Source organism: Notolabrus celidotus, chromosome 1 (genome assembly GCF_009762535.1).
Source record: "Notolabrus celidotus isolate fNotCel1 chromosome 1, fNotCel1.pri, whole genome shotgun sequence".
Lineage (NCBI taxonomy): Eukaryota > Metazoa > Chordata > Actinopteri > Labriformes > Labridae > Notolabrus > Notolabrus celidotus.
The window spans coordinates 24,113,959-24,137,561 of record NC_048272.1 but is presented as its reverse complement, the minus strand read 5'-3'; the positions used below and the strand labels follow the sequence as shown (position 1 = coordinate 24,137,561).

At 39.9% G+C, this 23,603-nt stretch overlaps 2 protein-coding genes across 14 annotated transcripts in view; both read left to right on the top strand.

Annotated features, from left to right (window-relative positions):
- cita (citron rho-interacting serine/threonine kinase a) overlaps positions 1–13,828 on the top strand; it is a 44,972-nt gene extending 31,144 nt beyond the window's left edge. For 6 of the 12 annotated variants that reach the window (XM_034680028.1, XM_034679999.1, XM_034680037.1 and 3 more), the window contains exons 33-48: positions 710–847; positions 1,183–1,363; positions 1,464–1,555; positions 1,665–1,769; positions 1,986–2,164; positions 5,744–5,824; positions 5,902–6,037; positions 6,232–6,371; positions 6,525–6,617; positions 6,757–6,865; positions 7,064–7,192; positions 7,384–7,464; positions 8,406–8,484; positions 8,645–8,827; positions 10,946–11,333; positions 11,807–13,828. In XM_034680028.1, the coding sequence (XP_034535919.1) occupies positions 710–847; positions 1,183–1,363; positions 1,464–1,555; positions 1,665–1,769; positions 1,986–2,164; positions 5,744–5,824; positions 5,902–6,037; positions 6,232–6,371; positions 6,525–6,617; positions 6,757–6,865; positions 7,064–7,192; positions 7,384–7,464; positions 8,406–8,484; positions 8,645–8,827; positions 10,946–11,333; positions 11,807–11,830 (2,138 nt within the window). In that variant the 3' untranslated portion in view covers positions 11,831–13,828. Of the gene's footprint in view, positions 1–709; positions 848–1,182; positions 1,364–1,463; positions 1,556–1,664; positions 1,770–1,985; positions 2,165–5,743; positions 5,825–5,901; positions 6,038–6,231; positions 6,372–6,524; positions 6,618–6,756; positions 6,866–7,063; positions 7,193–7,383; positions 7,465–8,405; positions 8,485–8,644; positions 8,828–10,461; positions 10,592–10,945; positions 11,334–11,806 lie in introns of those variants that run through there. The other 6 variants (XM_034680070.1, XM_034680062.1, XM_034680018.1 and 3 more) reach the window with 3 other exon arrangements.
- Positions 13,829–16,148: 2,320 nt separating this feature from the next.
- myl2a (myosin, light chain 2a, regulatory, cardiac, slow) lies at positions 16,149–18,841 on the top strand. 2 transcript variants are annotated; one of them, XM_034687771.1, is made up of 7 exons: positions 16,149–16,252; positions 16,700–16,792; positions 17,332–17,407; positions 17,611–17,715; positions 17,802–17,880; positions 18,109–18,157; positions 18,400–18,841. In XM_034687771.1, exons 1-7 carry the CDS (start codon positions 16,250–16,252, stop codon positions 18,502–18,504), a joined length of 510 nt encoding a protein of 169 aa, XP_034543662.1. In that variant the 5' UTR covers positions 16,149–16,249; the 3' UTR covers positions 18,505–18,841. The 2 variants fall into 2 exon arrangements, with proteins under 2 accessions (XP_034543662.1, XP_034543654.1); XM_034687763.1 differs by lacking the exon at positions 16,149–16,252 and having other exon boundaries at positions 16,676–16,792.
- Positions 18,842–23,603: the final 4,762 nt, after the last annotated feature.

Genomic DNA, 23,603 nt, shown 5'->3' with positions numbered 1-23,603 from the left:
TTCCAGACTGATCCTCCAGTTTCACAAGAAAGTGAAAACATAAACTATTTAACTACAGCAGAGACCTGTAAGTGGTTTAGGTCAGAAACAGGTGTTTTTGATGAAGTTCAACTTGCTTTGTGATTCAGGCCTCCTACTGTCCATGTGCCTTTTGTTTCATGTAGCTGTTGTTAGACTGCTCTCTCCTTTCTGTCTCTTTCCTCTTGCTCCTCACAGAAAAGAGGAGGGTCACCTTTGAAAGTAAGTTAGCAGTCATCACAAAGTGTCTTTGAACATGCATGAGCTCATTTACATGCATGTTTTGCGGTAAATACTCGTGCCCATTTCAGACTGTGCATCTGTCCTATTGTCTTGTAAGACAAACTGCAAATTTACCAAAGACTCTTACTCTGAAAGGTCATGCTTGGAGGTTCCTGGAAGCGCTGTTTAGATTTAATATGGTTGGGCTGGTGGCTTTTCACACAAATATATCCCATAGTCACTGGCATGCATAAACTGATTCGCACTGACGGTATAGTAGACTCATGCATTGCCTTATAATTGGACTTAAAAAGAATCCATCCATTACTCAAATTGCCCCATGCTGCTTCAAAATGGATCTTATGGACTTGTGGCTGACTGAAGGGATTTAATCCGCCATCATGTTGACATATTTCTTTCTTTTAACTATTGCCCCTGCCCACTTCTTCTTTCCCTTTTTGCACTGCAGAGTTCGGACGTCGTGTAAAGGAGAGAATGCATCACAACATCCCTCATCGCTTCACCGTGGGCCTCAACATGAGGGCTGCCAAGTGTGCCGTTTGCCTGGACACTGTGCATTTTGGACGTCAGGCGGCCACTTGTCTAGGTTTGTAGGCTGTACTCTGGCTGGGAGCACTAAAAGTGAAGACATTTCAAAGGACACATTTATTGGCCAGCCTTAACAAAAATACAAAAAATAGTCCTTGTCATGCAGCCAGCACATTAGTCTCCCTCATATGGTGGAATCAGATTTGCCTTGTTTTGGCTGCCATTATAATTCCCACTGTCATGAGTCTGGAAATGAAAAACATGCCATTTCAAATCATTTCCAAATCATCCAGTATTAACAGAATTACTATGCATTAAAAGTACCATTTAAAAAAAAAAAAAAAAAAACAGCACCAGCTATTTTTTTAACCCCATTGTCTTTCTTTTTTTTAGAGTGCAACACCTTGTGTCACCCTAAATGCTCACCATGTCTCCCTGCCACCTGTGGTCTACCTGCTGAGTATGCCACTCACTTCTCAGAAGCTCTTTGCAGGGAAAAAGCAAACTCTCCTGCACTGCAGGTCAAAGAGGCCAGTGGGCATGTTCGCTTGGAGGGATGGATGAAGCAGCCAAGGTAGCCTTTGACCTCAGCCCCTATGACCATATTGATCATACACAGCATGAGTTTTTCCAAGCTCTGACAGAAGTGTGCATTTGTTTGTTTGCTCACACAGGAATGGAAAGCGTGGACAGCAGGGCTGGGAGAGGAAGTATGTGGTGCTAGATGGAACCAAAGTATCCATCTATGATTCTGAGCCCAGGGAAGGTGTGAATTGTATTAACATTGCTAGTTAATTCCTTGATAAGTGTTCTCTGTATTATATGTCATAAATGCAGCAGTATTCAATAAAACAGCTTTGGTGTTTTTCTTCTAGACTGTTTAAAAGCTGAGGATGAGTTTGAGCTCTGTCTGCCTGATGGAGAGGTTACCGTTCACGGAGCTGTCGGAGCCTCCGAGCTCATCAACACCGCCAAGTCAGGTACTGGATCAATACCACCTAATCCCGCTACACTCAGCCTATTGTCCAACTTTGAGAGTATCATCCTCTCCACATATTTCAAATTGGATCCACATATCCCATCTCCACTTTGGACCTCAAAATACAACAAAATGTTGACAGTTCTACTCAGCTGTGAAATTAAGCTGTGAGCAATACGGCCAACAAATTCCTCTGTCGGTGTGTGTGTGTCCACAGACATCCCGTATGTGTTAAAGCTGGAGTCACATCCCCACACCACCTGCTGGCCAGGCCAGTCCATCTACTTCATGGCTCCCAGCTTCCCTGACAAGCAGCGCTGGGTGGCTGTTCTTGAGTCCGTGGTGGCCGGTAGCCGAGGCTCAAGAGACAAAGTGGATGCTGATGCTGTAAGTGCTGTATGTTATTTGATATTATATTTTTCTGCTTGTGTCAGGTTTGATTATGTAAAAAAAAAAGATATTGTCTATCAGAAGTGTAAGGCAGACAGCCCAGTGTCTACTTATACAAGGCAAAAACACTTGCTATGCGCATTTCGAATAATAGCTTTATCCAAGGGTGGCTGTAATGTTTGGTGTGTAAATAGGCCAAATATATTGAATGCCTCCATTAAACATCAGCCAGTGCTTTCACTTCTTTTTCTCTCCCTCCCTCTTCTTTCTCTCTCTCTGCATGTTCTCGTCATATATGTCTCCTATCTGTGTGTTGTCATCATCTTTGTTGATGTGACTATACTGTGTGCGTTTGTATCTCCATTCAACTTGGTGGTGTGGATCATATTATAGGCAGGTGTTTCTAAAAGACAGAAGAACCTTTCCCCTCTGGTTCAGGTACAGTAAGTAGCTGCATGAATGCTTTGGCCTTCAGTCGACCGCCCGACTGAGCATGCAGTGGCTGTACACATCCAGGCTAACAACACAGATGTGATGTGGTTCAGTGCAGGTCAACACAGTCACAGGCTGAGATACTCCAAATATTTCATGGAAGTAACTTCTGTGAAACATCAGTGATCAAACAGGCTCATCATTTACAGCAAATACTGATAATCATAAGTTCATGGTGCATGGATGTGGAAAGGAACTGCTGTGCACCTCTGGCCTTGTGTCATATGCTGCCTCTTGCATGATCCTGCAAAAGCCATGGACTGCTGTATCCCCCTTTACTGAAATACTGCAGACACATGTACAGGCTCCTTTAGAAATCTGAGCTTCACTTGAGTAGGCAGGTTTCTGCTGTTTGTGTTTTTATGTGTTTATTGCTACTTTTCAAGCAGGTCCTCATACCCTGAGATAAATAACTCTTGAAAAACTGGGATATATTTTCTCATTACTGCAGCTTAGCACTTATTAAATGTTATCCCTGCCAAGTTAGTTTTATGACTTGTGTATTTCAAATTTTGAGTTTTTAATTTCTAGCTCAAAGGTACTAGGCCACCCAACTGGAAAATGGAACCGCTTTTCACATCCCTTATTATGCGGAACAATGCACCTCACTTTTGAGACGGCTTTTCACAAGCTTCAATTTGTCCCAAACTTGTGCAATGGGATTGATGTCTGAGGGTCACTTTTTCTCCATAGTACAAATGGTGTGATGCAATACCTTGATTTGGGTATTTGGAAGATCTCTTCAAAGGAGAAAAATTAACAACCCTGTATAGATGGGATATGATGTCCTGGCACTAAAAGAATGCAAACCTAAAAACAAGTTTGAAACCCAAAGACAAGCAGAACTAACATCATTATCAGCTCAAGTTGTAGCCCTTCCTGAAAGTGAAGTGAATGACTTGTAACTCACCAATACCTGATACCATGGCTAAGTCAGAGTCAGAGGCATTTCTTTTATCAATATCAGAATAACTACTCTACAGTGTTACAATGTACAACAAATAAATATAAACGGATTAACTACAACACAGTGGGTTAGTAGCTACCTGTTCATGTGCCTGACAGACCGCTGAAAGGCTTGGCTCTTGAAAATAAAAACTGCCTGATACAAATGGTTTGAAGCCCCAGTGTTGTTTTCTGGATAGTAGCAGTAAAATAAAGGAATACGTGTGATCTCCCAATTCTCCAAAAGTTGGGACACTTCAAAATGTGATTAAAAACTGAATTGGATGGTTTGCAAATCATTTAAACTTTACTTTTATTTTGTTTTTTAAGTGCAAAGACAACCAATCAAATGTTGAAACAGATTTTTTTGTTTTTGTTTTATAAATAAATATATGCTCATTTTAAATTCAATACCAGCAATATGTTTCAAAAGAGTTGGGACAGGATCATGTTTATCATTGTTTTGCATAATCTCTTCTTTTAACAACACAGGGGTCGGGGTTTTTGGAGTTTCTAAATGAAATGTTCCATTTTTGCCTCATATATGTATTTCAGCTGCTCAACAGTTCAGGGCTGTATTTTTTTTGTTTAATGATTTACCAACCTTTTAATGGGTCACAAGTCAGAACTGGTGGTAGGCCAGTTTAGCACCTGGACTCTTCTTCTACAGAGCCAAGCTGTTGTAATGTGTGCAGAATGTGTGGTTTTGCTTTGTCTTGCTGAAATATGCAAGGTCTTCTCTGTAAAAGGCATCAGGATGACAGCATGTGTTGCTCCAATATGTTGTATATAGTGTTCAGCATTAATGGTGCTTTCTCAGATGTGTATGCTACCCATGCCATGGGCACTCTTGTATCGCCATACCATCATTGATTCTGGCTTTTGAACTGTGTGCAGATGATAAGCTCTCCTCTTCATAGCGGAGGATGTGGGGTCCATCATTTCCAAAAAGGGTGTCCAATTTTTTTTATGGCGGACCAAAGGCCAGTTTTCCACTTCACTGCAGTCCATCTTAAAAGGGCTTAGGCCTAGAGAAGTTGCCTGGCTTTTCTGGGTCTGTTTATGCTTTTGTCTTTGCATTTGATGATGCAGTGGCAAAACTGTGTTCTTAGACAATGATTTTCAGATGTGATTTTGAGCCTGTGCAGTGGTTTTCACTGCAGATATCAGTTTTTTAAACCCTCCTGTTATTTTCCGGGTCAGATTGACCCATTTCAAAGTTTAAAAAATATTTAAAAAATGTTAAAAGTATTTTTTGGTATGAAACTTCTTCTGCTTGGATTAATTAGCGTAATCAACATAAATAAATGTAGTTCATTTAACATATTTGCAACCCCCCTGCATGTTAAATGACATAGAAGATACTGTTCGTGGGTCAACATGACCCAGCAGTCAAAGTGGAGGCTAAAAGGGGTCAGAAGTGTCAAAAAAAATTGGTTTTTTTTGCAACTGTGTGACATATATCACCCCAATCATGAACACACATGAAAAATGAGTGAGTATTAAAGAACACCATTGCACTAAATCTTGATTTAAATGATTTTGTCGTTGCTCATTTAAAAATAGTGTTTCAATGATTTGCAAACAATGAAATTCACATTTTACACAGCATCCCATCTTTTGGGGAATTGAATGTATGGCTCTAAACAGTTACCGAGTTGTTTGAACTACAATAATGCCAGAACATTATTACATTCAAGTTTTATTTCACTGTAATGGAGGGACACAAATCATCAGTTCAAAAACCTATTTGGATATAGTGTAGTGGTCTACTTTCTATTTGATATGTACTTATGGCATGTTTAGTCCCATCACCCAATTGGTCCATTTCATAATGTAGCAAATACAATGGTCAAAGCCTCAGCCATGTTAACTAGCTCTTTGATTTGCAATAGAATAATAATAAAAAAAAATTAAAAAAAAAAACGTTTTTTCAGTTACACATGTTTTTAGTGTATCATATTGGTGAAGGATGGATTGTCAAATTTGAGAAAACTCTGTTTGAGTTAGTAGCAGCTAGCTGTCATCTGGTGAGCGATTGGCTTTTTTTTTTTTTTTTTGAAGCAACTAACTGATTTGTGAAAAGATCTGCCTAACCCGCCTCCTCCCTTTGTCCTGTGTTCCCTCTCTCTGCTTCTTGTTTCACAGAAACTTCTGGGTAATTCTCTGCTGAAGCTGGAAGGTGATGACCGTCTGGACATCAACTGCACTCTGCCTCTCACTGACCAGGTACAAGGTCAAAAACCATCAACAGAAACATAAATGAGTTTCCAATGTTTCACTTTCCACTTTCTTCTTTCCCCCAGATCGTCTTGGTCGGCTCTGAGGAGGGTCTGTATGCTCTCAACGTCATAAAGAACTCTTTGACACATATCCCTGGCCTGACTTCCGTTTTCCAGATCCAAATCTTGAAGGACCTCGATAAGCTGCTGATGATCACTGGTCAGTGAGACAGTATTTGACTGATACACTCCTATATGATGTATACAGCCCTAATCAATCATATAATACTTTGAGGATCATGTCAATGTTTTGAGCACTTTGAGACCTCAGAGTAGTAGAAATGATACGTATAAAGACTCAAAATAAATAAGAACTAGCTTGCGTTTCTGATTTGTGTTTGCTGTGTCCTACAGGGGAGGATAGGGCCTTGTGTCTGGTCGAGATCAAGAAGATTAAACAGTCTTTGTCACAGTCCCATCTCCCTGCTCCACCTGACCTCAACCCCTTTATCTTTGAGGCAGTCAAAGGATGCCACCTCTTTTCCTCGGGAAAGGTGTGTTATGTTTCTGTTACTTAAACAGTTAAAAGGCTTTCTGAATAGAATCAGAGTTAATGAGCTGACTATAAAACCAGTAGCAAAGTGGTGTGCTGTCTGATTGCGGGTATTTACTGCCGTGCTGATTGCAGTCTTGTTCTTTCTTTACAGATAGACAACGGCATCTGTATCTGTGCTGCTATGCCTAACAAGATAACAATTCTGCGACACAATGAAAGCCTGAACAAGTTCTGCATCAGAAAGGTGAGTGAAACCTTAAAGATGGACGTATAGAAGATAGTGTCGTGAAGAAAAGGCTGTGTTTTGTTGCAAAGAGGATGTTCTGTTTATCTCCAGAGAGAAAGGAGAGCGAGGTAATTGTTAACCTTTTTGGTATTCTCAGGAGATTGAGACATCAGAGCCCTGCAGCTGCATTCACTTCACTGGCTACAGTATCATCATCGGCACCAACAAGTTCTATGAGATTGAGATGAAGCAGTATGTGCTGGAAGGTAGGTCAACCGTTGCTGTGATCTATTGGTAGTCGGCTTCAGCACATAAATCTTATTATTATGACTTTTTAAAGGAATAAATATCGTCTGCCAGATGGTGCTCTAAGCAAGTTTACACATTCCACTTTATGTGGCTGTCAAGTTTCAACATTCTCACCTGAGTGAGCTCACTGATGCTGATTTGATTTCTCTTCACAGAGTTTCTGGATAAAAACGACGTGACGTTAGCTTCAGCTGTCTTTGCCGCGTCCTCCCACAGCTTCCCCATATCCATCATCCAGGTCACCACGGCTCCACAAAAAGATGAATACCTACTCTGTTTCCATGGTAAAACGGATCCTTTTCTGCACATGTGGGCATGAACATACAGTAATCTTGTGCATTCCGCTAGGTGTATACACAGATGTACCAGCAGGGAAAAGCAGAGGAGCTAAATATCTAACAAGGAAAATGTGCATTTATTCTAATAGTGGCTGGTGTGACACATTTCTCACAATGTTGTTAACGTTTTGTTGCAGAGTTTGGTGTGTTTGTGGATGCATATGGCCGCAGGAGTAGAAGTGATGATATCAAATGGAGCCGTCTGCCTCTTTCATTTGGTAGGCGTAAATCTCTCATCACTAAATGTTTTATCTTAAAGCTGGGGTTGGTAGTCACGGAAAACTAGCATGAATTTGAATGTAGCATTTCCTCAGGACTCTGTCTAACCCCTCCCCCCTCCCCTCGGAGTCGCTGAGAACTCCTCATAAACGACCCCCACCACTCACATGAGAAAGGGCAGCTGATTCACGACCATATGATCGTCACTGATTCAAAAACGGTCCTTGTGAAAGTTAAAAACACAAACAAACATGGCTATTGTTAGTACTCATAACTCACAGAGAGCAGGAGAGAGGAGAGACAGGCAGGAGAAGTTCTTCATTCATTCAAACATTGTTTGTTGCTTTGTTAGTTGGAGTGATCACTGCCGACAGTGACCGATTATTAAAGATCAACGTGTTCACAAATCGGCTCATCATCCCTACAGCGTCCAGAGGTACGCTACAATACATATACATTTTCTGTAGGACTTACTAAATGTCATTAATTCTTTCTCAGAGCCCCGTGGTGAGAACTTTTTAGACTCTGATCCGGACTACAGTCCTGAGCAAAGCACCTCATCGGGTCAGAGGGGACAGGCTCGAGGTCGAGCGAGAGGGGCAGTAAATAGAGTCAGGGGAAGCAGAGGCAGCAGACGGGGAGTGCATGCTGGGGAAATGTACGCGCAGGAGGCGGGCAGAACGGCAGGGTGGGATTTGATTTGTTTAAAAAATTGGACCCTAAAGGCGGTGATTTGGTTGGTGTTTTCCCAGGTTTACTCCGGCTGTAGATAGCAGCTTTTTTTCACTCTTTTTAAGAACACATTATGTATTGATTGCCATCAGGACATAAAGATAATTTTTACCACTATAACAAAAAGTGTCTCTAAATCTGACTACCAACCCCAGCTTTAATCGGTCAATATATGGTTAATTAAATAACATAACTTCTGTTCTTTCAGCCTATAGAGAGCCTTACCTGTTTGTGACCTACTTCAACTCTCTGGATGTTATTGAGATCCAGGGACATGCTGCTCTGGGGTAAGAATCCCTTCTGCTTATTTCCTCATGAAACTGTATCATCATGTTGTATACCTTTACACAGTTACATTTCATATGGCAGCAATTAAACTGTAAATTCAGCCCGTCAGAAGCATCTTCCAGAATCTGAGTAAAATATTTGTGTCTTTATTTGTGTCAGGCCACACTCATATGCACACCTGGATATCCCCAACCCACGCTACCTTGGCCCAGCCATCTCCTCTGGGGCCATCTACCTGGCCTCTTCCTACCAGAATAAACTGCGAGTCATTTGCTGCAAAGGGAATCTGGTCCAGAGCCAGGAAGGTGTAGGAGACCTGCAGCGGAACGGCTCTGGACGCAGGTAAGAGCAAACACCTGCTTCAGGTCATAACTGTTACTTGCACAGTCACTCTTTACTTACACAATTTTAGTTACAGCTAGATTCACACTTGTATTTTCTCTTAAAACTGTGTCACAGTTAAAGATGTACAGTGCCTTGTCTATTTTGCTCATTTTTTTAAATCATGATCAGAGGCTGGGTGTTGAACCTCAACAAGTTTTTAGTACTGACATGTTGTGTCTGTCTCACAAGATATTCAAGACTCTCAAGTCCATAAATACAAATATACAAAACATCCCCATAAAACCCAACAGGGTGTGTTACTCTGACATGAAGCTGGTACTTTATAGGGATAGACCGATTATCAGCGCCGATATTCGGGATTTTGACTCATATCGGCATCAGCCTTTTTTAAAAACCCGACGGCCGATAAGAGATCAATTTAAAACTGGGTTATTTTGGCTCTGATGCAGCTGCACCAGATAACTCCAAGTAGAGCATACACCTAAACCGCAGTGAGTGCTCGGGTTGTAAAAAAAATTGTTAAATCACGTGGCAGAAATGACCGTAGCCTAGCTTGCGTTCCATTTCTCCCTGCAGTTTCTCATTGCAGGGGACGAGCTGAGCAGCATCCGTTGTGGCCCCTACAATTACTAGTGATTTAAAACTCATAACCCTACCTCAAAAACACTGAAATATCCCCATAAAACAAAGATAAGTGAAATATTAACATTTCAGTTATATTGACATTTTGTAAAACTTTATTTACTGTAGAAAACTTTAGGGAGCTATTTATTTGATTAAGTTTTCATTTAACTTTATAAGACATACTGCTGAGCCTGGGAGCTCCCTGTACTTTTTGTTAGAATTTTAAAACAAAGATGTCTATTGTCTAAGATAAAAAAAAAACCTTTAACATGTTGCAAATCTGAAAAGCTGTTTAATAAACATGTGCTTAAAGGCATTTAAATGAAGTTAAGTGTTGGAGTTTGTATTATTCAAAATTTTGACGACAGTATTTTCCCTTTTACTTCAAATGAATATCGGCTCCAAATATGGGTTATCGGCCTCCTTGACTACTAATAATCTGTATCGGCCCTGAAAAAAACATATCGGTCTATCTCTAGTTCTTTATATAACAACTCACATAGCACACATTATTACCAAGCTATTTGCATAAGAAATAAATCATATGACACAAAGTATTGATTTGGAAATTACTTTTTTGAAACATTTACACCATCTAAATGAAAAGTCCGATTCTAGGGTAGAAACCGTTACTAGCAATGGATAACTCAATGGTCTAAATAAACCCTATTCACTCTTGTCATTGACATTAATCTTCACATTTTCACCATTGAATACAAGAGACCAGGCAAAGCTTTCTACATAATAACTCAGTCGACTGGAGATCTTACAGTTTCATTCAAATGTTTTCGGACTGTCTTCCCTTTAATCCTGAGACTGAGAAATGGAGCATTTAAAGCACGCTGCACTCTTTTACTGCATGTTCACTGGTGTTTTTTTGAAGGGTGAGTGGGATTAGCAGGCACTGCTTGGCTCAGGTCAACATCCACAGGTGAAGGTGGTAAGACACTATTGTCTTTATGTTTGAATTAAACAGCAGAGTAACACCTTCATTCTGCCTTTTGCAGGAGGAAGAGTTCCTTTTTTATCTGTAACAGATCCTGAAAAATGTTTCTGAAATTCAAATTTTTAACAACTCCTGTTAAATGTAGAGAGGACATTGTTAAATAAAAATAAACCTTCTGCTTTTTTCTCTAAGACTGGTCTCTTTTATCTTAAATTTCACTTAAAACAGAGCCTTAAAACTCTCAATGATCTTTCTGAAAATTGCCTTTGCAAGCCGATAAAAGCCTAATTTTTCATTTTATTTATCTATTTATTTATTCTTAGCTTCTGAACCTTCAAATTAAATAGATTAGTAAGTATCTCTTAAACCTGGATAGCTATGAGCTACAGATTATAAAATAAGCTTTATTGTGTATCCATAATACTTACCACATCTGTCAATTGACCTGGCAGTGCCGAGCGAAGCCCACATCCCGATTTTAAAAACCATTCTCCCACTGATGGTTGCTCCCTGCCCGTGTTTGTTCCTCGGTTCCTTCCTAACAGCCCCAACAAGCGTGGGCCTCCCTCCTACAACGAGCACATCTCTAAAAGGCTGGCGGCCAATCCCATGGCCCATGGAGACCCCGGCACACCTCACCGCTACCGAGAGGCTCGCACAGAGTTCCGACGGGACAAGTCCCCAAGCCGTCCACTAGAGAGAGAGAAATCTCCTGGGAGGATGCTGGAGAGTCGGATAGTGGGGTCTCCAGGGAGAGCCATGGCTGACCCGCGGTTAGATCGCTCCCCGGGGAGGGCCATGGCAGACCCTCGCATGGACCGTTCTCCTGGCCGGATGATGGAGTATCACAGGGAGAGGTCCCCCGGACGATACGAGGAGCGCCAAAGACTCCATACTGGCTCTGGTCGCACGCCCATAAACCCTGTCAACAAGGTCTCAACTCTTTCAGATCTTTTGTTTTTGTTGTACATCAATGTTCACTAGAGGATTACTTCTTTTGACATGATACTGCTACAGTAGTGGATTGATTCAAATGTGGATATTCAGGCAAATTTCCCCTTTTCTGATACTTTAGTTAACATGCTAAAGTAGTTGTTTTCTTTTTTCATTCTCAGCTGTATTTTGTGTTAGTTCTAGTCAGCAAATGCTGACACAGTGACAAAATAAACTCAGCTGGTTTTCCTGCTCACATCAGAATGATAAGCATTGTCACTGTATGCATGTGAGCACACTGATAGAAGCATTTAGCTGAAAGTTTACTTCTGTTTCTGTGACATTTATTGTGTGTTTTAGCTCTAATTTTCAATTAACACCTTTTTTTTTTTTTTTTTTTTTACATTCAAACTGCTTGTCCATGCATGTGCTTGTTTCGATCTGACCCTCTGTTTTTTTTCTCCATCCTCCAGGTTTGGGATCAGTCATCAGTTTGAAGGCAAGCAGAGTCACATCATGGAAAAGGGAAAAAAGACAGAGCAGAAAATCCAGTGAGAATGTCACCAACTCATGACAAAACACTGCCACACATCAGTTTTGTCGGACATCTAAGCTGAAAAATCCACAGAGGAAACAACTGTAGCAGTCACAAAAGAGAAAGAGAGAAATAAATTGATGTCATTAAAGTCAGGTTATTTTTCTCAATAAACAAACCCGAGTCAATAAAGGTAAAAAAAATGCCATATTTCACGACTTTCTGAGCAGGGATTTCGCGATGTATTAGTGGATGTAGAAGGGATCAATAAATCAATTTATTCTGTTCTTCAAAAACAAAACATTAGATCTGACATCTCAACTTTAGCTGTCCTCAGTGGGTTTTGCTAGTTTTAAGATAACTCCAGACACTAGTGACCAAGATAAGCACAGCCGTAGCAATTTCACCTTTCAAGTCAATGCCTAAGTATTTACAAAGTTAGTCAATAGTGGAAATGGCAGAGGTTCACTTAAAATAGTATTAGTACAGCTGGCTCCTTTCATGCTCTGTCCACAGTAGCTTCAGATTAGGCCAGGAGAGGTCTACTCATCTTAAAGCATTTCTGTCTCCAGCCCCGAGCTGATGTGTCAACACACAATCATTACCAGCTAATTACAATCATCCTCTGCTGATCTCTGCGCTCACTTAAGGTGACTGGACCTGGATGGAGCACAAATAAATTCAAAAGATTCAAACACACAAGCCCTCTCTGCCCTGTAGAACCACACATCCAATGATTGTCTGCCCTGGGATAGGCCGACACTAAAAAAACTGCACTACCCACTATCCTCAGCAGGAGTTTCTAATCCTTCAGAACGTTATCTGACTGTAAATAGACAAGACATAATTTTATATATATTGAGAAGGAATTTCAAGGCTGGATAAGCCATGTCTATTTTTGTTAAAGAAAAAAAGTGATTACGTGTCCTCTTGAATGTCCGATGAGTATTCTTTTAACATGTCCAAACATTCTTTATCAAGTGAGTGATTGTATCTGGATCCAACTTGTGTATGCACTTCCATTTGTCAAAGGCAAAAACCCAAGTGCTGAAGTATATGACAGGAGAAGAAAAAAAAACGATCATGGTTGAAGCTTACACATAGTACTTGAGCATTTCTTTTTGTACCATGTCCCTTATATTGTATATAACCCAAAATTGTGCAAGGTGAAGATAAAATAATCTTTGTTTTTATTCCTGATTCGTAAATGGCATGGATATGTATACCTGAAATGAAATGGAGTGTTGTCTTCTGCTTCAGCCTCATTGGGGTTCTATTTTTATTCCACAGTTTAACAGCGAAGCACGTGAATAACATCTCCTTTCTTTGAACCATTACAGACTTGCACAGGAAGTTCATCTGATTATAATTACTCTTTCTTTTACTGAAGCACTCTTGGCATGTTAAACAGCCGGCCCAACCTATAGACACTAAACTCAGTCCAAATATAGTCCAACTTTCACTGTCAACATGCCTTTATCTGACATAATCCTGTCTAAGGAAATACAAAATTCCAGTGATTTTTGATAGTATTTCTCACTGATTAAAGATGAGATGCCAGACTTTAACATGCCCAGTGTGCCTACAAACAGTAGGACTCTCAATAGGAAGGTTTTTTCCCCCACTCTTTGGTCAACTCGGGTTTATTTTTGGTATAAATATCTTCCTGAATGTATTTAAGCCCAGAAGATACAACAGATTTATATTGGTCAACAGAAAGCACTCAGTGCTACAGATTGCACAAGTTGTCCACTAGTCTTCATGCCTTTCTTTTCAAGAGGGGTTTCCATCCATTAACTTAATTTTTTATTCTTTTAAACTTGTGTTTCTTTTCACATGATCCTGAATCATAATGCTGTAACGCTGGATATGATATTGATGTCTGCTAACAAATGTTTTATTAGCGTTCCCTGTAGAGATTTTGTCACAGAATATTAAATATTATAACCATTGTCTTTCACTTCTCCTCCTTGTGTTTGCCTATGATGCTACCTTTAAGCCATTAGTGATTCTAAATTGCTCGAACAAGATTAATATGCTCATATTTAAAGCCTTTCCCCCCCATGTGTTCCTCCTCACTGCTCACACTTGGGGCCATTTCTGACCATTTGTCCATGTCCATTGTGTTTGAGGCCGTTAGTCTATTTTTAGGCGTCTGATCCCTGGGCTGAGCCGATGCGACGATGGCCTGCCATTCCAGTCACGGTAGCTGCAGCAAGCTGGGAGGAGCTGAGGGAGAAGAGTTTTCAACAATAGCCTCTGCTCTGTTCGCTCAACAATAACTCTTCTAATTCTGACCTCCTTGTACACACGACGGCACTGTGAGATGACACCGCTGACATCTGCTGTTCGTTCATCAACAGCATTTTATTTGTCAGTGAGAGCAGAGGAGCTTTCAGTGCCTCTCTTTATATAGACCACCCACCCATCCTTGTCTCACCTCCTAACCCCGGCCCATTGGGCTCATTTTCACAGACTGTCACTTTTCTTGACCTGCTGATATAGGATGACTTGTTAATGGAGAAGGGACATAGCACATTGTAAGGACGTGTTCACTGTCAGCAGAGTTACACTTGAGTATGTCGCACCTTCTGCTGTTGACACCAAGCTTAGTTTCACAAGCGCTTAAAAGCTCAACACCATTGCATCGACCTCCTACGGTGCAACTCCTTCCTTGCCCTGTATCCTCCATTTAATCCTTCATTTAATTATTTTTTTCACGTTAAGAAATCAGAGAGTTTACATGATGCTGTGATAATCTGTTTAATGGGAAGAATACACCATGACAGCTATTGCAGAGGAGAAGACAACGTGGGTTTATTGGAGAAGATGTTAGCAAGTGTATTACTTTGAAGGGTTTATAAGGTCAAATAGATAGTGTGATAGTGTGTACTATACATGCTGTGCCATACTATACTACGATCTGGCAGGCAAAAGGAACGCTGGCGCCAATCATAAAGAAGCATGTGGGAAATGTGACTAAGGCTGGTGGTAACACAGTCCTGACAGGTCAATAAATAAAAACTCAACGGGCTGGTGATTTCCTTCACTATCTCCTCATGTCTCCAGCGAGGAAACGAGACATGATGGACAACAAATGATGTACACAGATCAGCATTTTGAATTAGAGGTTAAAGGTGATAAGGGGACAACTGAGGATGGAAACTAAAAAGTCCCAGGATTCAGTATTTCAAACTTTTAAATTTGGTCTTAGAACGTTAAATACACAAGTTATTCAGCTATTTTCAAAAGTCTTAACATTTTTATTTCAAATTGAACCTATGCATTAATAAGGGTGAACGTGTCCTTGTTTTCAGTTTTCACTAGGCATGTATGTTGCCTTACACAGTGAGGACAAAGTTTAGACCATATTTATTCCCAAAGTTGGGACTGCATCATCAAATCTAAATCCCAAACTAAATGTTCAAGGTTAAAGGTATCAACAAAACAACTACACATCATTTTAGATGGTGTCTTAACCCTCCTGTTATGTTCATTTCTTAGGGACAGCAATACTCTTCCTGAGTCAACTAGCATATTTAATAATTCAAAACTGTCAGAACCCTAAAAAAGTCCCACTTTACATTTTTAAAACCTCATTATTAACGCCATTACTAATCATTTAAATCAATATTTAGTGCAATGGTGTTCTTTAATTCTCTCAGATCACAGTTCAATGAGGATAACTCACTTTTTTATGAAAAATCATGTTAGACCTTTATTTATGTACATTGGAAATTGATTGGGGTGAAATATGTCACACAGTTGCAAAGAAACATTTAGTATTTGACACTTCTGACCCCTTTTAGCCTCCACTTTGATTGCTGGGTCAAATTGTCCCGCGAACAGTATCTATGTAATATAAACATGCAGGTTGTGTTTGTGTTGGTGGATTTTTTTTTAAACACAGCTGGCTGTTTCACCCAAAATATCAAAGCAAAAAAACGAACATTAGACTTTTTGTCTTGCCTTTGTAGAAGGACTTTCCTAGAGTTAGGTCCTGTTGTAGTTTTTACGGTTAAAGACAGTGGTCTGTGGACAGAGGGCAGTTTAAAGGGATTAAGAGCTTTAACCTTCAGTCTGCTCTTGATATTCTAAACCAGTTATTCCAATCTCTTTGCCCCATGTCGATCATGACAACACAGGGCCACTGGCTACTACAGAGGGTGTGTGTGTGCGTGTGTGTGTGTGTGAGATTTTCTTTGTGAGCGTGTCACACTGTGTGTAGTGTGGAGCATCATTTACCTGTCACTTCCTAAAGAGGACATAGTTTATAAATATCATCCAGTGGAACTGAGGGTTGGGACTACAAAAGGATACCCACAATCTCCCCATTGTTCACTGGCATCATTGTTGGTCTGAACCCCACAGCTGCTCAGCCATGGTAAGTCACCATTTGTGCAAGGATGCATATTGCAGAACTTTTAAGCAAAAGTTATATTAACCTGTATACTCATATAATCCAAAAATACAGATGTTTAATATGTCTTAACAAAGATTCCACTTTTTCTTTGAAGGATATGCCAGGTACTAAGTAAAGGGGAAAAGATACTGATGAAAAGAAGCTAAACATTGCACTGAATATGTCTGAGTACATGCTACATTGAATGCTTCCTTAACTGTCACTGCCTTCATGTGGCTCAGACAGTCAACTTGTTTTTTTCAGATTTAGATCATCAAGGCATAAAATTGAATTAATATTAATTGATAGACTTAAATACTTGACTGCTGTTAAGCCACAAATCTCTTTTATTAATGTTACAGACATGGAGCTTAACCTTAACTTGCATGCCGTTTTTGTCTATCCTCTCCTCCCATCTTCATGCCAAAGTCCCCCAAGAAAGCCAAGAAGAGAACGGCAGAGGGAGCCAACTCCAATGTCTTCTCCATGTTTGAGCAGGCTCAGATCCAGGAATTTAAAGAGGTGAAAGCTGCTCAAATGATAATGATTTGTCTCATTTAAATTTGGCTCTGACTGACATAAAAATTTGTGTGCATGGGATTCATGGATATGCATGTCAGCTCATCAAGTAGAGTATTTTAACCTGAGATTTCTCTTTCTAAAATATACAAAGTTCTTTCTCCCTTCTTCCCTCTGTTGGCTCCTTTGTCTTTCCATTTCCATTGTTCATGGTCAGAATATGCCCACCTGTCTTTTTTCCTGACCATGGATTGGCAGCAGTGAGGCTTGTGGTATGCTGGTATGACAGTCAGTAGTGCCCAGACATCCAGACTGTGTCAGCAGTGATTAGGCTGCAGATAAACTGCTGGACATGCCCTGGATGCCGGGCTAAACCCCTGGGGCTCACAGGTTATAAATACTTAACTGTGTTCACCTAGAGAGAAGGAACACAAAATATTTAAGAGGAAAGTGTGTGAAAGTGATCAGACTTTAACGCTATGGTTTTGCAAATATAGCTTTTTAAAGATGAACAATTCATTGAGCCTTTGCTTTGTTCTCAGGCCTTTACTATCATGGACCAGAACAGAGATGGCTTCATCGACAAGAATGATCTGAGGGACACTTTTGCTGCTTTAGGTTTGTTGACATCCATATTGGTTAGTTCTTGCTGCCTTTATTGAGGCGGCAAATGAAACTGAACCCGCTTGATCAACAACTGTCATAAACCTGCATTTTCCTTAATGTGCAGCAACTGAAATTAATTTATCTTCTTGAATATTGTATTATTTATTTACTCCTTTCTTACTTTCTTGCATTTATGTCAAATGTTCTTTCCATAGGACGCCTGAATGTGAAACAGGAGGAGATTGATGAGATGCTAAAAGAGGCTCCTGGCCCGATCAACTTCACTGTCTTCCTCACCATGTTTGGTGAGAAGCTGAAAGGTAAAGAGTGAACATGTGACAGCAGCACATTAAGTATTAATGAAGATCTATGTGGAGAACTGTATGTTCTGTTTCAATGTGTCTAGGTGCTGATCCAGAGGAAACGATCCTCAACGCGTTTAAAGTCTTCGACCCTGAGGGGAAAGGTGTGCTGAGGAAGGACTAGTAAGTAACTCAGCAGACTGCACTCATCACGCCACCTCAGTATGCAAATTAACTTCAAGAAGTATTCTCTGAGCTGTCACTCACTATTCATAACCTAGCCTTTCTGCATCATTCACCCAGTACAAGTCCACAATAACTGTGGGGCCATTATGACCTGCACATTTCCTTCTGGTGTAAACACAGACTTTGTTATATCATGAAGTGTTTTTTTCTTTCTTTCCCGCTCAGTGTGACACAGATGCTCACAACACAAGCAGACCGATTCTCCCCTGAAGAGGTACAATTTAGTCCTTTTACACGAATTATCATTATTATGTGTGATTTGCCTTTGTGTGCATGGGGAGTGGATCCGAAAGCCAAAGCAGATGAACACCATCATGATGATTACTCACGTTAAAAAAAAACAAAAAACCTTCCTCACTGAGTCATCGCCCCAGCTTTTTGTGCATAGAGAGATATTTTTTTGTTTTGATTGTGCACTCAATCTCTGAAAGGATGCTTTTTTTCTCTCTTGGTCAGATGGAGCAGATGTTCGCTGCCTTCCCTCCAGATGTGGCAGGGAACCTGGACTACAAGAACTTGGTTCACGTCATTACCCATGGAGAGGAAAAGGATCAGGAGTAAACCTTGTACACTACATGTTCATGAAATTAAACGCCTGTCTATTGCCTGTAGATGACTTGAAACTAAAGGACATAAGATGTTGGTGAGGGTCAAGTCACATTTTAATCTTATAGGCCCCAAATATGGGCAACAGATAACAGAGCATCAACAGTGCCAACAAAGTGAGCTGTTTTGTTCCTTTCCTGCATTATCCAGTCATTTCCCACACTCACCAAGACTGTTTAAATTATTATGCTCACCTTTTGTATACTCAGAACCATTTCCTTTAAATTCATAGAAACTATCCATTTGTTAGGTTTGTGGATGTTCGTCTAATAAAAGTTTGCAAAAACAGGTACACCCCTGCCTTTTGTTTCTGACTCTTTCAACTCTTTATGAAGAGAAAACACATTCAGTAGCAGTTAAAGCAGTTCAGACATTGTATAATGATGGGGATATTCCTGTGAGTGATGCTGGATCATCAGATTACTGCTGAAGCACATGGTTACACCAGCTAGTCCTGTGAGTCCATGTTAGGTAGTGAATGTGTGTGCTTAAGAACAGTAGATGTGCGGTTGGTGGTCCTCTGAAATCCTCCAGAGATTCATCCAAAGCACGTGTGGCATTGTCCGTCTACTGATGCATGTGCACTCGGATACACACAAAGAGGATGTGTGTGTGTGTGCATGTTAAATAGTTTGGCTACTGAAACAGAGGACTTTAGAAAGACAAAGCCTCTGTCTTATTTTAGTGCTGTGATGATGCGATGTGAGGGATGCTATGCTGTGATGTTTGGGTGTCAGGCATACAATAGGATGCCACTGAAGGATCTTTCACAGCCTCACCTACCCCATTTGCCAGACCTTGGCTGGGTTATGTGGGCAGGGGTGAGCCAGCTTTTTTAATCCTGGACTAAAACACTGCCCATCCGGAGGGGGCATGGGGGGAGTGTTGAGGGATAAGTACTCAGATTACTACATGAGCTCACGTCAGGTTTCCTGTTTTAACCACCTCTTTAGGAAAAGAAGGAGTGGAACTTTTCCTCTGGCAAAAAGTTTCTACTTTAAGATGTGTTCTTTTACCCCAAAGTGGCAATAACCAAAGCAACAAAATCAACCATCAGGGCTTTAAAATTGATGCCTGCTACACATTTTTAAATCTTTCACACTTAATGCTACAGGAAGTTAAAAAAAAAACACGGGTACAGCCATTTTCAATATATCTGTGAAGGATCTCAGTCATCCAGGTCATGGTAATCCAAAGCTTGATTGAAGGCAACTGGACTGGTCAAGAATTTCTACCAGTCCAGTTGCCTTCAATCAAGCTTTGGACTTCAGAGCAGTGAAGGGGGATGATTATTTGTAATAATCCCTCCTAATTTAAATAAATAATAAGACCCAACACTATTTACTATGTACATTAAGTTACATAAGTACACAGAGAGAGAGAGAGAGAGAGAGAGAGAGAGAGTAGATCAAACATAACTGGCCACATATACAATTTTAATGTTCGAAGTGTTTGCTGTGTGTTTTTGTTGATTGTTCCTGTTCTGTTTTTTGTTTTTGACTCTGTAAAGCACTTTGAATTGCTCTTTGTATGAATGGTGCTTTATAAATAAACTTGCCTTGGATTGCCATTTTCTTTTCTTTTTTGTTCAAGTTATATTTTTGGCCTTTTTGCCTTTATTTGATAGTACAGCTGAAGAGAGACAGGAAATGTGGGGAGTAGAGAGTGGGGGAAGACATGGAATCGAAGGGAATCAAACCGGCAATCCCTGCGACGAGGACTGTAACCTCTGTATGTGGGGCGCTTAGACCGCTAGGCCACCAGCGCCCCGGATTGCCATTTTCAATACTTTTTCCTCTCCATTCATTAAGTTCTTCTCATTTTCTTCTATTTATATCTTCTTCAGTTGTTTACTCTCTCTATTAAAAAACACAAAATACAGACAATTGCAAAAAGTCTTTGAATCTATATAGAACAAAAAAGTAAGAGTGAATCAGCCAACAGTGTCTCTCTGATGCTGTAATAATAATTATTCAAAACGGATGTTTACCCATGAGATTACCCTCATGATGACCTCCCACTTCCTCTTCCCTCCCTTCTTCGCCTCTCTTTTATACACAGAAAACGTCAAGGAAGGTTTTAGTTGAACCACAGGAAAATAAATAAATCCATCACCATACTTACTATGATCGCCATTTAAAACCACATACATGTTTTGAAATTCACCACCACATGGAATAGTTCACACTCATTATCCTTCCATCTCCTCTTCGCTCCAAACATCTCCTCTCTCTTCAGGGAGAAAAATTTTACAAAAGTGAATAACAGTAAAAATATATAAACATTTGAACCAATGAATAAACTCAGAGAAATTCAGATATGACATGGTAAACTGATATTAGTCCCTGTGTTGAGTTCAACAGATAAGTTACATAGACTTCAACATGGCTCCTAATGTCCCCCACAACCTGAGACCTCTCTTTTTCTCCTCTCCTTGGAAGACAATCATACAAATTCAGAAACTTAAGTAATCCCCAACTCACTCGAGGCAGATGGCTGACTAACATCAGTCTGGTTCTGCTCGAGGTTTCTGCCTGTTAAAAGGAAGTTTTCCCTTGCTGCTGTAACTTGCTAAATGCTGCAAAGTGCTTTACTCATTGTGGATAAAGATGAGATAAGACTGAGTCCTATCCTGTCTTGATGTTGGTTCTTTGTTAGTAATATGACATAGAGTACGTTCTAGACCTGCTATGTTTGTAAAAGCTTCTTGAGATGACGTTTGCTGTGACTGGGCACTCTATAAATAAAGATTGATTGATTGATTGATTGATTGATTGATTGATTGATTGATTGATTGATTGATTGATTGATTGACTGATTGATTGATTGATTGATTGATTGATTGATTGATTGATTGATTGATTGATTGACTGATTGATTGATTGATTGACTGATGATCAGGTGAATAAAGTCTGAATGGATAACAATATAAAATGACAGAAATATAATTAAATTTTAACCCTTATTCTCAAGAAGACTGAGATTTACTATCGTCTCTTTCACCTCTGAGCTCCCTCTCTTTTCTCTTCTCCTTCTCTCAAATCTTGTTTGGAGGAAATTAGAGGATAAATATTTTATAAACTGATCTTCAATTTTCCTGTAGTGCACAAATTCAAAGCTGTGGCACTACCCCTTTTCCACACAAGCAATTTACTTAAGTCTGTTTTTCTATGAGCAATAATATCTTAGATTTCATAAACTCAGTAAGTCAACACATGTTTAAGAGGACAGCCAGTTCAGCTCACTGAGACTAAACTAATCAGTCTTATACTGAAACATTAATTAGCCATCATCCATCAAAGCACCATCAGTTGCATTAAGAGGATGGTTTTACATGAGCTCCCCCTAGTGGCCATTGAGAAATTAGATTTTAAAAAATCAAAGGATAACAACATCTACTAACATCTCAACCTCAAGTGATTATTCAAAAACAAATGTATAAATCATTATGCATCAATATTAATGTGACTGCTCCAACAGAAATCAAAGTACAATGACATAGAATAGATAAAACCCTATGTAAGAGAATGATAAAACCACTGTAATCTTACTGACAGTGTAAATCCCTATGGGGATATAATGGGAATATTAAACTAACCATTAATCTGTGGAAACATTTTACACTGTGCTGAAGCTGCATTTAACTCTCCCTGAGAGAGGTTCTTATTGAGATTTAACACAGTTCTAAGTGGCTTTTAGTCTCTAACCACCATTGAGAAAATAGATAATTTTTCTGCAAGAGAAAGGATTTAGTGTTATATTCTCTGATGGTTCTGGCAGCAAGAACAAATGAATATCTCATGCACTATTTGTGCATCAGTCCAAATACCTTAAAATCAAGTCGTATATGAACAAATTGGCCAGATGGTTGCAGGTGAATATCAAATGACAGGGTCCTTTTTGTGATCACTGTCACTGATCAATTTGTGTCATAGTTGGATTAACAATGCAATCTTAATAGAAAGCTGTCTGAAGAAAAATAACCACACACTAATCACTCTCATGACTCCAGGAACTTCCATTTTCCATCTTCCAGCAATGACAGCATAAAATATTGAAAAAAAACCTGCTGTGACCACCCAGCTCAACCCTTCACTGTCCAAGCCCAACAGTCATAGCAGATGATCACTTTGTCCTTTTGCACATTATTTCAGAAAGTGCCATAAGGTAAGCTTAGAGATCGGGTTTGGGTTAAATAAAAACTGAAATCTGCAGTCATTAACCAATCTCTCCTGTCAGAGGGGCGTCCACCCTCTCTGATCTTCTCTGTCTCCCTGTACGCTCCATTGTCTCCTTGCTCTCACAAAGCCTTCTCCGTGCAACAATGAAAGCCTACCAGGTTCACTTACTCTTGTGTAGAAATCCAGCCCTTTGCTCTGCATACATTCCTCAAGCATCCTTGCCCTTTGTTAAAGGACATTCACCCACTCTATAAACTCCTCCACAAGCAGCGAGTGAGCGGAAGCTTTAAACTGCTTTAGCCTCTTCCAGCTTCTCTAAGTGCATCCTCTCTTGTTTGCAGCTCCTGGACTTCTCTCTGAATAGCTTTGCTGACTTACATAGCCTATTTTTCTTTTTCTTCAATCTCATACATCCGCTTTGAGAGGACTGCATACTCTTTGAGAGACCTGTTTTCCTCTGTTGTGAGATTATAATTATGTTAATGTTTGCTTCCTTGTTGTCCAATCATCATCTGTAGATTGTTCTTGTTTCACATGTGTAAAAGGGAGAAGGAAGAAAAGGGAGGCTATGGAACATTCTTACTCAAATTCTGTAATACATTTTTAAAAGTATACCACCTTTTCAATAAACTGATATACAATGCATACACAAATAAAAATATACACTCAAAAAACATGTTTCCACAACCAGTATTCATACAAGAAGTGTAAAAATGCCTTAAAGCCTATAGGTATCACAGCTTGTGTATATAGACCATGCAATACAAACAAAATATACATCATAGAAAACAACCCATCAGTAATCCCACCATGTGGAAACAGTAGGCCGCTCCTTTGTAGGCCTATTGCCTTAACTTTTGGTTTAATCTGCAA